Genomic DNA, 12,136 nt, shown 5'->3' with positions numbered 1-12,136 from the left:
TTAATTTATCCTTCGTTTCTCAACACGGAGCCATGTCTGTCACACAGCTGACCCTGAGTGCAGTACGCCTGTTTCAGGGAATGGCCTGGGAAACAGCATACAAGGGCCTCCAGCTTCCCTCTCCACTCCTTAGGAAGTCATCTTGACCCTCTTCCCCTCTTGGAGGAAGGTTACAGCAGGGTAAAAATCTGTAAGTAAATGACACCTCCCAACCCAGTGTCCTAATCTCCAGCTATCCCCTCAAAGCCATCAGCTTCCAGTGGGAGCAACGGGTGTGATCTGGGCAGCCTCATCCCCACTTTCCCAGCCTGTGCCTGTCTTCACACTCTGCCTCCATGGAGTACACGCACCAGTCCATCCCGCTATAGACGTGTGCCCTCCCCAGCGCGGGTTTCCATTCTCTCCTCCTCTGTCGTTTTCCAGTAAGATCCTCCGTTTTCCTAAGGACCCCCATTTCGAGTGCTGGCTCATCAGTTGTTCCTCCCTTTCAAATCCCGATGTGGAGTCCTGCGCCTTCCCACACTTGGTCCCTACCAGTTCAGGCTTACAGCAGAGGCTTTCCATCCTTAAAAGCAGTAACCTGGAATAAGACAAGCATTCCACCCGGCAACCCCGAAGACATGGCCATGCAGTGAAACGTTTCCCAATACTCTTGCTAAGCGGAAATCGCAATCTTTCTACCCCATCGTTCCAGTTTATGCTGATGTTTATGGCGAATTGGCTGCGGGCATGAATGAGTCTTGACCCACATTAGAAAACTGTTCTTTGGGGCTGGTGCTCCCATCCCTCCGGGCGGCACAGCTTCAAGGCTGGTTTTGAGCGAGCACCACCTGAGGGCAGTCCCAAATTTCCAGCCTCCTCCTCGGAACAGGTATGGCCCCCGCTCCAGACGTCCCCCTTGGAGCCCGGGGCTGAGCGGTGCTGGGCCTGGGGCCTCGGGACCACCGCGGCTGCGCGGGGAGCCCACCTCGGGAGGAGCCTGGGCGGCCGCGGGGGGTCTCGAGCGACGTGGGGCGGGGCCGCCACGGCCACGGCCGGATGCTAGGCATGCCGGGAACCGCACTTCCTCCTCGGGGGCCTCCAGAAAACCACAGGCCGCCGGGCCAGGCCTCCCGGAGCAGGCAGGATGGCGGAGGGCAAGGCGGGAGGCGCCGCCGGCTTGTTCGCCAAGCAGGTGCAGAAGAAGTTCAGCAGGGCCCAGGAGAAGGTAGGTGGCCGCCCCCCCACCCCACCCCCCACCCGCCGGTCCCGCCAGCCGGATGCCGTGAGAGGGGCGTACAGGGTCCCCGGGGGGCCTGGGCCGAACCGATGGGTCCCCGGCTTCTCCTGCAAACAGGAGTGGGACCGGGGCCGAGTTTCCCTTAAAATACAACGATTTGAGAGAACGGAGGAAATCACCCGATCTCGGAGGACGCCGAGGAGACAACTCAAGAACCCTAAACAAGGCTCGGGCCGACCCAGGACAGGTGGGAGAAAGGAACCAACGTTGGCAGTTTTTGTCATAGCCATCCAGCGACGATGGTATTTTACAGATGATGAAATTGAAGGTTCGAAAGGGAGAATCTCCGCAAACTCATAAGGCAGCCGTGACCGGCTGTGCTACCAGCGAGGACCACCTAGTGCACAAGGACTAGAGTAGTTCTGCAGGGTTCTCTCTCTGTACCCACCCCTGCCTGACCTCTGCCCGTTGTTGAAGCTGATGTAAGCGGTAGCCCGTATCTGCCTTCTGTGCGATCTCTTTGGTGTTGGAAAGTACCCAGCCCGGGGTGATGAAGGAGCATCTCTTTCTAGATTGTGTTCTCCGTTTAGCTCTGGGTGGTCCTACTCCAGCACTAGCATGTAGGTAAGCTGTCCCCCTGTAACACCTCTCTACACATTTTAATGACATTCTTATTTCTGCCTGTCCAGAGTTTGCCCTTCCCTTGTAACCTGAAGCTCCCAGCTCTCAACCTATCAGCTCCTGGTCCATGAACGTCCTTTTGTCTTTGAGGAAGCCAGGGTCATGTGAAAGAGTGGAGGAAAAGGAAAGATTTTGTGTGGCTAGACTTACTCTAACTTCACCTTGATCGTGGTTTCAGCGTCTTGAAAGGCTGTCTAGTTAAAATCTGATTGCGATCAGAGCCTGTGGGCAGATCTAGTTAGAAACCGTGTGGAGGAACAGGAGGGACCAGCTTCGCTATCATTTGGAAAAACAAAAAAAAATCCAGAAGACCAAAAACTCATGGATAGTAGTTATTTTAAAAATACACAGCAATTGGTTTTACCTCCCTCTTTCACCTCCTGTCCTCATCCAGCCAGTCATCAACACTGTGCCCCTGGCTTGGGAATCTCTCCTTTTCAAAGATTAGACTCGAAAGCCTTAGATAAATAATGTCCCGGCTCTGGGCTTCAGGTTCTGCATCTGTAAAAATGAGAAAGTCGATGTTAAGTGATTTGGAAATAAGACGTGGTAAGGACATACCAAAACGAGAGAGGGGGCGAGGGTGCCTCGAACCTCAGAGGCAAATACTTCCCAAAGGGAGAACCAGCCACCCAGCTACAACCTGTTCTTCCTGGTCTGAACCCCGAGAAAACAGAGAGCCCCCTCACATTTGTCTGCCTTAGGGAACTTGCAGGTTAAGGCAGAAAACAGGAAGATGCCCTGAACCCAGACATAAACAAAAAGGCAGGCAGACCCTGAACTTGGAGCAGTACCTCTGGCCCCCTGGAGGTCTTGATGCACTTGGATAGGGTGGGAATGGCCTGGAATGTGGGAAGGAGCTCAACTCAGCCTGCCAGAGTCCTTGAGTCCTGAGAGGTTTTTGAAGGCAAGACAGAGAGAGAGAAAGTTACCATCAAAAGAAAGGACTCCCTGGTACACTTTACAGTTGTTGTATTTTTCTTTATAAGCAGTTGGCTGTAATATTCTAAGTAAATATAGTAACTCAGGTGTCACCTAGTCAAATGAGTCAAATATTAAGCGCCTGTGATTGACGAGGCACAGGAAATTAAGAAAGACACCATCTCTCTCTCTATGAGACCAGCACTCTCATGATATGCTCTCACTTCGTCTTTGCAACACTTTGAGCATGTTATTAACAGCCCAATTTTAGAAATGAAGAAATGAGACTTCAAAGCGATTGGCAAATGGCAGAACTATCACTGAAGGCCAGGTGTTCTGCCTTTGGATCCCAACCCCAGACCGATGTCCTTACAAGGCTCCAGATAAACCATGCTGACATCTGTGCCTGCCCCCTTCCGCTGCTCTCTCAGGAGCCAAAGGAGGAGAAACCCCTTTTTCTCAGGCCTCCTCTGGAGAGCCAGGGGTTGAAGGTCCAGTGAGTGTCACACACAGTGGAGATGAAGCATTCTTTTTGTTTTATTTTCCAGTTTCCACCCAGACTCAACATGAGACTGAATTGTGTTTTTACAGCAAGATCCTTCTTCACATTTCAAATGAATGCTTTCACCATCTGTTTGTGATTTCTCTGTGGCAAATCTCTCAGTTCTCCCCTGAGAAGCGGCATTGTTTACCACCTCTTTGTCGGTCTTTTCCTCTACTGACTTTTATTCAACTTGTCTTCTAGAGGATTCTGTCAACAATACTTACAGAAAAATTCCTTTGTCCAGGATCCTGGGCTGGACCCAGGAAGGAATTTAGAGATGAGTAAGAGGTACTCTCACCTGCCAGAGGCTTCCAGTCTAATTACAAAAAAAAAAAAAAGTGAAATGAGTCATCGGAGAGGTCTGCACTCTGGGGGAATTCAGAGGAGAGAGAAAGACTGAGGAGAATCCAGGGAGGTTTTATAGTAGAGGTGGAATTTGAGATGGGAATTATGGCTGATTAGTAGTTCCTCAGGCAACTGGTCGGGGGGAGCATTCGAGCTGAGGAATGCCAGCAAGAGCAAGGCCTGGAGTGTGGAAATCCTTTGAGGCTGGATAGTGAGAAATGCAGCTCAGCTGGAACGCAGGGAGTGGTGGCAGAAAACGCTGTTAAGTATATTAAGACCATCTTCAGGAAGAGCTTACTTTAGCATATATTCTGAAAGTGAGGATTTCTCACATAAACTACAGTATGGTTGTCCCGCCTAAGGAAAAAATTTTAACAAAATTCCATAATATCTTACCCGGGTCCTGTTCAAATTTCCCCAGTGGAGAGAGTAAACTAAAATATAATAAATGATTATGGGGGGAGGGTCCTGGTAAAGAACCGTAGCCACCAAACATATCTGCAATGATTTCTTTTTTTAAGGTTTGTCCTCATACCCCAATGTACATAAACGTTAAAATAGGTCAGTGAACCCTGGAACATTCTCAACCTCTTTCACCAAGCTTTCACATTTTGCCACATCCACTTTGTCTCCTGTTCCTATTCTTTCTCTCTAAATGTCTCCTGTTCTGCCAGGGGGCAAATTCTTAATGTAGAACTTTAGGGACCAGCATTGGGTGGGCTTTCATCGGCAAGTGACCCAAAGGTAAAATCTACTCATTCTTTCAGATGTTTGCTGAGCACATACCTTCTGTTCTGTCAGGGAACTCTGGATAAGGAAGAATGTCTGCAGCATAGGTCTTGTGTCCTGATACACAGCCTGTTGCCAAGGGCAACAAGTGACTTAGGGCCCAGGGCACTGGGTGATGCTTTCAGGGTGATATCACACTCCTTTTTTCAGTTTCGGAATTAAAGACAGGAGTGTTCAGCACACATACTCACAGCCCTTCGAAGCCTTTTGCCTTGAACCCTGTGGGGGTTGGAGGAATCGGGTGTGTCCCATTAACTCAAGACTGAGCTGACCATCCTTTCTGCCCCTTCCACCTAAAAAATGAACCATGCCCCCCGGGGCAAAGGAAGGGAGGAGTAGCAGGAAGGAAGTAAGAGAGGCACTTACCACTAAAATAAGGTGGTTTTGCAACTTTCTGGTAGAGGATGGTGTTTTGTTGGTGGGGGAGGGAGGGTTGGGTCGGGGAAGCCGGTGGACTCCGCATACCCAGGGCCAGGTGTTCGGTGCGGTGAAGTTAGACACACAGACAGACCCATGGCTGAACTGAGAAGGAAATAGACAGGTGCTCCTCGGGAAGGGAGTGCAACAACAGTGGGTTTGTATTGAGTGCTCCCTGCAGGGTAGCACTGGGAAAGCATGTCACTTAATCCTCCCAACTTCAGGAGATGCTGTCATCTTAGTGGGAGAAGGGGAGTTCTCTAACCGGAGGCTCAAGAAACGCATAGCTTTATTTGCCCAAAGGCTTACAGCAGTAAGTGGAAAGGCCAAGGCAAGGCATATTCTGTTTGAGCCCTTGATCGTAACCACCCCAGAGAGAGCTCCGGAAGTGAGAGATGCCAACCCCGGGATTAAGAACAGAGACACATGGGTCCGAGGCTCTACATAGGGCCTCCCCCAGGACCTGGGCACTTTTGCCTGTGATTCAGAGCCCTTCGCAGTGAGAAGTAAGTCTCCCTTTCTAGCTCCTTTACCCACCACTCCCCATAACACACTCTAAACCAGCCACATGGAGCCATCTCAAAAAGCCGTGTGAAAATGGGTACTTCTCTGACTTTGTCTCTTTCCATTCTCCCGCTTTATACTCTATTCCAGTCTAGCAAAATCTTTGTTTTTTTTTAAGGCCTCATTTATTTATTTGAGAGAGGAGAGCATGAGCGAGAGGAGGGGCAGAGGGAGAGGGAGGAAGAGACTCCCTGCTGAGCAGGGAACCCAAGGTGGGGCTTAATTTCAGGACCCTGGGATCATGACGGGAGCCAAAGGCAGACGCTTAACCAGCTAAGGTACCCAGGCGCCCTGTAGTTTAGCAAAATCTTAATTTAAGGCCCAGCCTGTTGATACTCTCCTGTATCAGTCCCACTCTCCTTCCTGGTAGAAGTCTTAAGTATCTCTTTATTGGATACTGAGAAATCTAGGTGAATAAGGCAAGTACCCAATTCTCAAGGAGCCCACAGTTTAGAAGGACACACAGCTAGATAAATACAAATAATAAAACAGTAATAGAAGTGTATGCAAGGTGGAGAGGTTGTAAGTACTTAGGAGGGAGTGATTCACTCAACAGGGTGAAGTAGATGTGGTTAAGCGTCATAAAAGGATGTGGAATATGAGTTAGGGTTTTTACATCTTTTTTTGTTTGTTTGTTTGAGTCCTCTCTACAGCCAGCCTGGGGCTCTGAGCCAACCCTGAAATCAAGAGTGAGTCGCCTGCTCTTCTGACTGAGCCAGCCGGGTGCCCCTGTTTTTTTGTTTTTGTTTTTTTAATAGTTGCCTGAGAGACAAGGAGGGGACGAACATTCCAGAAAGAGGGCACATCATCTACAACAAGCAACAGTATGACTTATTTGGGAAACTAAAAAAGTGTTAGGGAGGGGACCTACAGGAAGGAGGACTAGTGTGAGGTGAGGCTTCCTGAGGAGTCAGGTCATTGAGACCTGTCTGCATGCTGGACTTTGAACTACAACTGATAGATACGCATGGGCATTTCATACAAATCCGTGGAGCAGATGAGTGGAGAATCGTGAGAAGGCGTTAGGCAGCTGCATGAGAGGCCTGTCGGCAGACAAGAAACAGCGAGCCTGGAGAACAAAGCGATGACAGACTTGAAGGCATGGGATGGTTTTCAGAAATGGACACAGTGCGGATTCGATGAAGGAAGTGAGAGAGAGGTAGTTGAGGGCAACCCCCGAGATTCTTCCTTGGACCTGGGTGTGGGGGGGTGTCTCCTTCCAAACTGGGGGCTCCAGGTAGTAGAGCCTGGGCTTACTTTCTTGTTTATAGGTGAGTGTCTCCTGGGAGAACAGGCGCTGTATCTTTTTCATTTCCCTGTCCTTTGCTTTACCACTGAGACTAGAGTGGTAGTTAGCTCTCAGGTTCACAGGGGAGAGTAGATAGACGGAGAGCCTTCATTTCGAGCTGAGTTTCAAGTGCGTTTTATCAGTGTTCCTCACAGTTTTCCACAAGGGTCCTCCCAAGAAAAGAGTCACCATCCTACCTGCCTCTCTCACCTCATCTATCTAGAGGAATCTGTGGCTGTGGCTGGAAGAGGGTCTTGCAAGCAAAAAGTCTTCAAGGCTCCTGTTTTACCTTTAAAATTAAGCAATGCTTGGGTGCCTGGGTGGCTCAGTGGGTTAAGCCTCTGCCTTCGGCTCAGGTCATGATCTCAGGGTTTTGGGATCGAGCCCTGCATTGGGCTCTCTCTGTTCACTGGGGAGCCTGCTTCTCTCTCTCTCTCTCTGTCTCTCTCTCTGCCTGTCTCTCTGCCTACTTGTGATCTTTCTGTCAAATAAATAAATAAAATGCTTTTTAAAAAAATTAATCAATGCACATTTTACATTCTTCTTATTAATCCTTATTTTAATGTAATACCACCCCCCCAAAAAAAACCCCACTCTAAATAACAAGTCATTCCTGGCATATATATATGCCCTATTTATTCCAGGCTTTATATATACCCCCAGCACACTACTATGTATCCCCAGGTGATCCCCAATTTGAGAAGAACCACAAAATGTGATTTTTTTTTCGTGATGTGCTATATTTTTTATTCCATTGGACTGATAGGAATACAGCCCTTTAACTGCATCTGAGACTCTGAGAAGCCAGAGTCCCATGAGGCCAACGGATGACAAAGACTTGACTCTAACCTGATGGACCTTTCCAACTCACATTCCCAGGTACTGCAGAAGTTGGGGAAAACTGTGGAAACCAAAGATGAACGGTTTGAACAAAGTGCCAACAACTTCTACCATCAGCAGGTAATCTGGGGCAGGTGGGGGGTGGGGAAGGGCGGCTTGGGGGAGGCAAGGAGACAGGAGGGCTGAATGGCAGAAGAAACAGCAGGTTCTACAAATCAGCAGGTGCCCCTACTAAGCCATCCTCCCACCTCATCCCCCTGCCCAGGGCTAAGGGCTACAGGGTGACCTGCTGCTTACCACTTTCCCTGGCAACCAGAGAAACGTCCCTTTCCCGTTCCTGCTGACCCGGGTTTTGGGAGAGAGACAAGTGCTCTTATTTTCTCTTAATGGTCCCCCTGGCTACAGTGGGATCCCCAGGTCCTTAAGACAAAGTTGCAGTGAACCCCTGCCCCCTCTGTTTTTGGCTTACCACTTCCCCAGGGTGCCTGTTTCCCGCCCTCCGGCTCTTCTCATCAGGGTAGCACCCTCTTTTCCTTGTTGCCTCTTTGTCTACTCCCTCTGCCTCACCTGAGCCCTCATTTCTAAAGAATCCCTCTGTCTTTCACCTGTCATTCTCCCCAGCACACCTCCTATTCTCCCTGGGCCTTCTGTCTTCGTGGGTCATTTTATGTAGAAATTTCCATTCAGAAGTGGATGACAGGTTTGGCCTCCCAGGGGATATTTCACTTCCCGTCTCCACCTGCCAGGCATTGTGCTTGGTGCTTTATGCACGTGATCTCATTTAACCATCACCTCAGTCCCAGAGGTTGCCGTCCCCTCTTTATTATAGAAGGGGGTCATTCACTTACATTACTATGCAGTTGTCATGCCGTCCAGCCGCGTCACTCCGGGTTAGGTCCCAGCTCACAGGTTAGGACAGAGCTGCCCGCTAGACTGCTTCTCCTCAGACACCAGTCACATGTGCCTGAGCTCCCATGCCCCCCTGCACTCCTGACCAGCGCTACAAATTTGGGGGTTCCCACTGGCCACTCAGCTTCCACAATCCATGAGGACAACTGACAGAACTCAGGAAAACGCTCTAGTTACAATCACTGCGTTATTACAAATGATACACATCAGGACCAGACAAGTGAAGAGACACATAAGGTGAGGCCCGGGAGAGCTCTGAACAAGAAGTTTCTGTGTCCTCAAGACATGTCACCTTCCCAGCATGCTGCTAGAGGAACCGGGGGAAGCTCACCAAAACGTCAGTAGTCTAGAGCTTTTTTTATTGTGATTTCCTTACCTAGTGAATCCCTGGCCACGTGATTGAATATAATCTCTAGTTCCCATTCTTTCCCCTCTGCTGGAGATCAGGCTGATATCACCTGTCTCAAAGACCCAGCCCTCTAATCACATGGTTCATCTTTCCAGCCTGACCAGCCACCAGCTGAGTCATTTGTTTAGCATAAACTGAGTCTGATCCGAGAGGCCCACCATGAATAACAAACACATTCCTATTGCTCAGGAAATTCCAAGGAGTTAGAAGTTACTTCCCAGGAACTGGGGACAAAGGCCAGCTAAATTCTTTATTGGACGGTATCAGTAAATTGAATTATAAGGAAAATAATTCTCTCAAATTATATTAAAAGGACATTCACTATAATTCAGCAGTCGATTATATATTAGAATCACTTGGGAAACATATATGTATAATTTAGAGATTTTATTTATTTATTTGAGAGAGAGCATGAGCTGGGGGAGAGGTAGACAGGGAGAGGCAGACTCCCTGCTGAGCAGGGAGCCCCATTTGGATGTAGGGCAGGGCTCGATCCTTGGAGCCTGGGATCATCAACTTGTATTATTAGTCCATATGTACATACCCATCTCTTAGCTTTAATAATTAGTCAACTCATTTCTGTCTCCACCTACTTTCCCTCATCCTTGATTACTGTGAAGCAAATTCTATATATCCTCTCGTTTTATCCAGAAAAATTTCATTATCGATCTCTAAAGATAAGGACTCTTTTAAAATATAACCACAAAGCCATTATCACACCTAAAAATATTTTCTCTGAGATATTTACTCCTTTCCAACAAACCGGAAAGGAGAAGAAAAACATGAATTAAAAAAATCCTGTTTTCGGGGCACCTGCATGGCTCAGTCATGATCCTGGGATGGAGCCAAAGCAGACCCTTTACCCGCCAGGAGCCTGCTTCTCCCTCTGTCTGCCCGCCACCCCCACCCCGCCATGTGTTCTCTCTGTCAAATAAATGAATAAAATCTTAAAAAAAAAAATTATTTCACACCCACCCATGCCGTTGTTTTATATTCTTAGAATCACCCGGCTATGAATGTGTATGATCTCTTAAGTAAATCTACAATAAATAGATAGTTTACCAAAGTGAGACTATTCCGTTGATACTGGTTTTATAACTTGCCGTTTTCAGTTAGCAATGTAATATATCCTTTCTGATACTCCACTAAAATGTAAGACTAAGTGATATTTTCAAAAAGTAGCACTAATTTTTTAAAAATTTTATTTATTTATTTGACAGAGAGAGAGAGGGATCACAAGTAGGCAGAGAGGCGGGGGGAGGGGGGAAGCAGGCTCCCCGCTGAGCAGAGAGCCCTATGCGGGGCTCCATCCTAGGACCCTGAGATCATGACCTGAGCCGAAGGCAGAGGCTTAAACCACTGAGCCACCCAGCTGCCCCAGTAGCTCTAATTTCTTGATATAAAATATCCAGTTAATGTTCACATTCTCCTAATGATGTCTTTTTTTTTTTTTTTTTTTTTTTTTTTTTTTTTTTAGTTTAAGTCAGCAACTTGTTGGCGTGTTTAAGTCTCTTAGGAAGAAAGTTAAATCTCTTCTTCACCTGCTACTTTCTGATTCCTCCCTCTTTGCAGTTTGTTTGTCGCTGACACTAGATTGTCCTCCCACAGTTTCCTGCAGCCTCAACTTGATCGATTAGGTCCTCAGAGTATGGTTTAGCCTGCTCGCTTGGTTCTGGTATTTTCTATAAATTCATAGTTGTGTTTAGAGGCTTGATGAGATTCAGATTTTTGTTTGTGTTTGTTTGGGTGGTAAGAATACTTGGTATTTTTATAGGCCTGAGAGTTTACCATCTGGAAGCACACGATGGCTGCGTGTCTCCTTGTTTTATGGGACAGGAACAGCCTTGGTTGATTATTAACTAGGGAGGCTGTGTTTTATATTAACTTTCCAGGTAGTGACTACGACATAGTAGCAGTGAGTCTGAGAACAGCATTGGCTACCTGCGGTTCAGTCAAACTAGGGGAGAAATAGGTTCTGAGAAGGAGGAGGTTTAATCAAGGTAAAAGCCGAAGAGCTGCCAAGCTGGGATTCCAACTTAAACCCTTTGCTTTTCCCCCTGCACCTCACTAGCTCTGTTCTGCTTCTAACTGCAGCGTGAAAAGGAATTAGTAAGTCAACACCCACATCGAGAGCTTTCTGACTCTTGACTCGTTCTGCACCTCAGTCTTTCGTCTTCCTCTCTGCCTTAAAGGATGGATCTGCCAATGGCAGGTGTGTGGGCAGAAAGGATAGGAAATGAAGGAAAGCCCATCAAGAGGATAGGATGGGGCGCCTGGGTGGCTCAGAGGGCTAAGCCTCTGCCTTCAGCTCAGATCATGATCTCAGGGTCTTGGGATTGAGCCCCGCATCAGGCTTTCTGCTCAGTGGGGAGCCTGCTTCCTCCTCTCTCTCTGCCTGCTTCTCTGCCTACTTGTGGTCTCTGTCTGTCAAATAAATAAATAAAATCTTTAAAAAAAAAAAAAAAAAAGAGAGGAGGATAGGATGTTGACAGTCCCCTCAGAATTTCCTGGGCAAGCCCACCACCTGAAAACACTGGAAGGGGGCGGAGATGGATTTGAGAAATGAAAGAGAGGTCAAATAGGAATAAGGGAAAGTTTTCTTCTGAGTGAAGGATTTTCCTCAAGTAACTGGTATTTGAGCTTGCGTGGAAAGGTCACTTCACAGTCGTGTCACGGGGGCCTGCTACACGCCAGGGACTGGGCTAGATTCTGGGACTCCACTGTGAAGAAGATAACACACCTGCCCTCAGGCTTTCACAGTTTAGGAACAAAGACAACAACAATACGACCCAGTCTGAGACTGGACCTGGGGTGGCTAAGACAAACAGAAGGGGAAAAGACAAGATCAAGGAGATTGAAAATGAAGTATTCCAGAAGGTGGACCAGTTAGTTGGTCATGTGCCCAGGGCCTTATTGCAATCAGCTTGTAGGTAAACTTTTCGTTAATAAGTAAATATCACTCCCAAACTTCCCAGCCTGATTTCAAGACCTTGCCATTTGCCTGGGTTTCTAACCAAATTTCTATAGGTAAGTTTTCCTTGTGGGCTCTGCTTGGCTGCTTCTTCAAACCATATTAAATAGGAAGAATAGTTTTCCACAAGCAGCATTTTACTCTCTTATTTTTGGTAGTGACAGCTGCTTCCAAGTCATTGCATTCAAAATCAAACCTAGGGTGCCTGGGTGGCTCAGACCGTTAGGCGTCTGCCTTTG

At 47.8% G+C, this 12,136-nt stretch overlaps 1 protein-coding gene and 1 long non-coding RNA gene across 8 annotated transcripts in view; one reads left to right on the top strand and one right to left on the bottom strand.

Annotated features, from left to right (window-relative positions):
• The first annotated feature begins 1,033 nt into the window (after nucleotides 1-1,033).
• The window catches only part of BIN2 (bridging integrator 2), a 30,590-nt gene continuing 19,487 nt past the window's right edge, over nucleotides 1,034-12,136 (top strand). For 2 of the 7 annotated variants that reach the window (XM_082741284.1, XM_082741283.1), the window contains exons 1-2: nucleotides 1,034-1,207; nucleotides 7,648-7,728. In XM_082741284.1, the coding sequence (XP_082597410.1) occupies nucleotides 1,127-1,207; nucleotides 7,648-7,728 (162 nt within the window). In that variant the 5' untranslated portion in view covers nucleotides 1,034-1,126. Of the gene's footprint in view, nucleotides 1,208-1,315; nucleotides 1,467-7,647; nucleotides 7,729-12,136 lie in introns of those variants that run through there. The other 5 variants (XM_082741286.1, XM_082741285.1, XM_082741287.1 and 2 more) reach the window with 4 other exon arrangements.
• Nucleotides 2,223-2,781, bottom strand: LOC309869740. Its single transcript, XR_014314339.1, has 2 exons — nucleotides 2,695-2,781; nucleotides 2,223-2,401 (listed from the first exon to the last, which is right to left on the bottom strand). It is a non-coding gene; the product is annotated as an uncharacterized lncRNA (long non-coding RNA).

The sequence above is a fragment of the Mustela nivalis genome, assembly GCF_964662115.1.
Source record: "Mustela nivalis genome assembly, chromosome: 7".
NCBI lineage: Eukaryota > Metazoa > Chordata > Mammalia > Carnivora > Mustelidae > Mustela > Mustela nivalis.
The sequence above is the reverse complement of the archived record's forward strand: the minus strand, read 5'-3'. Positions and strand labels throughout refer to the sequence as shown.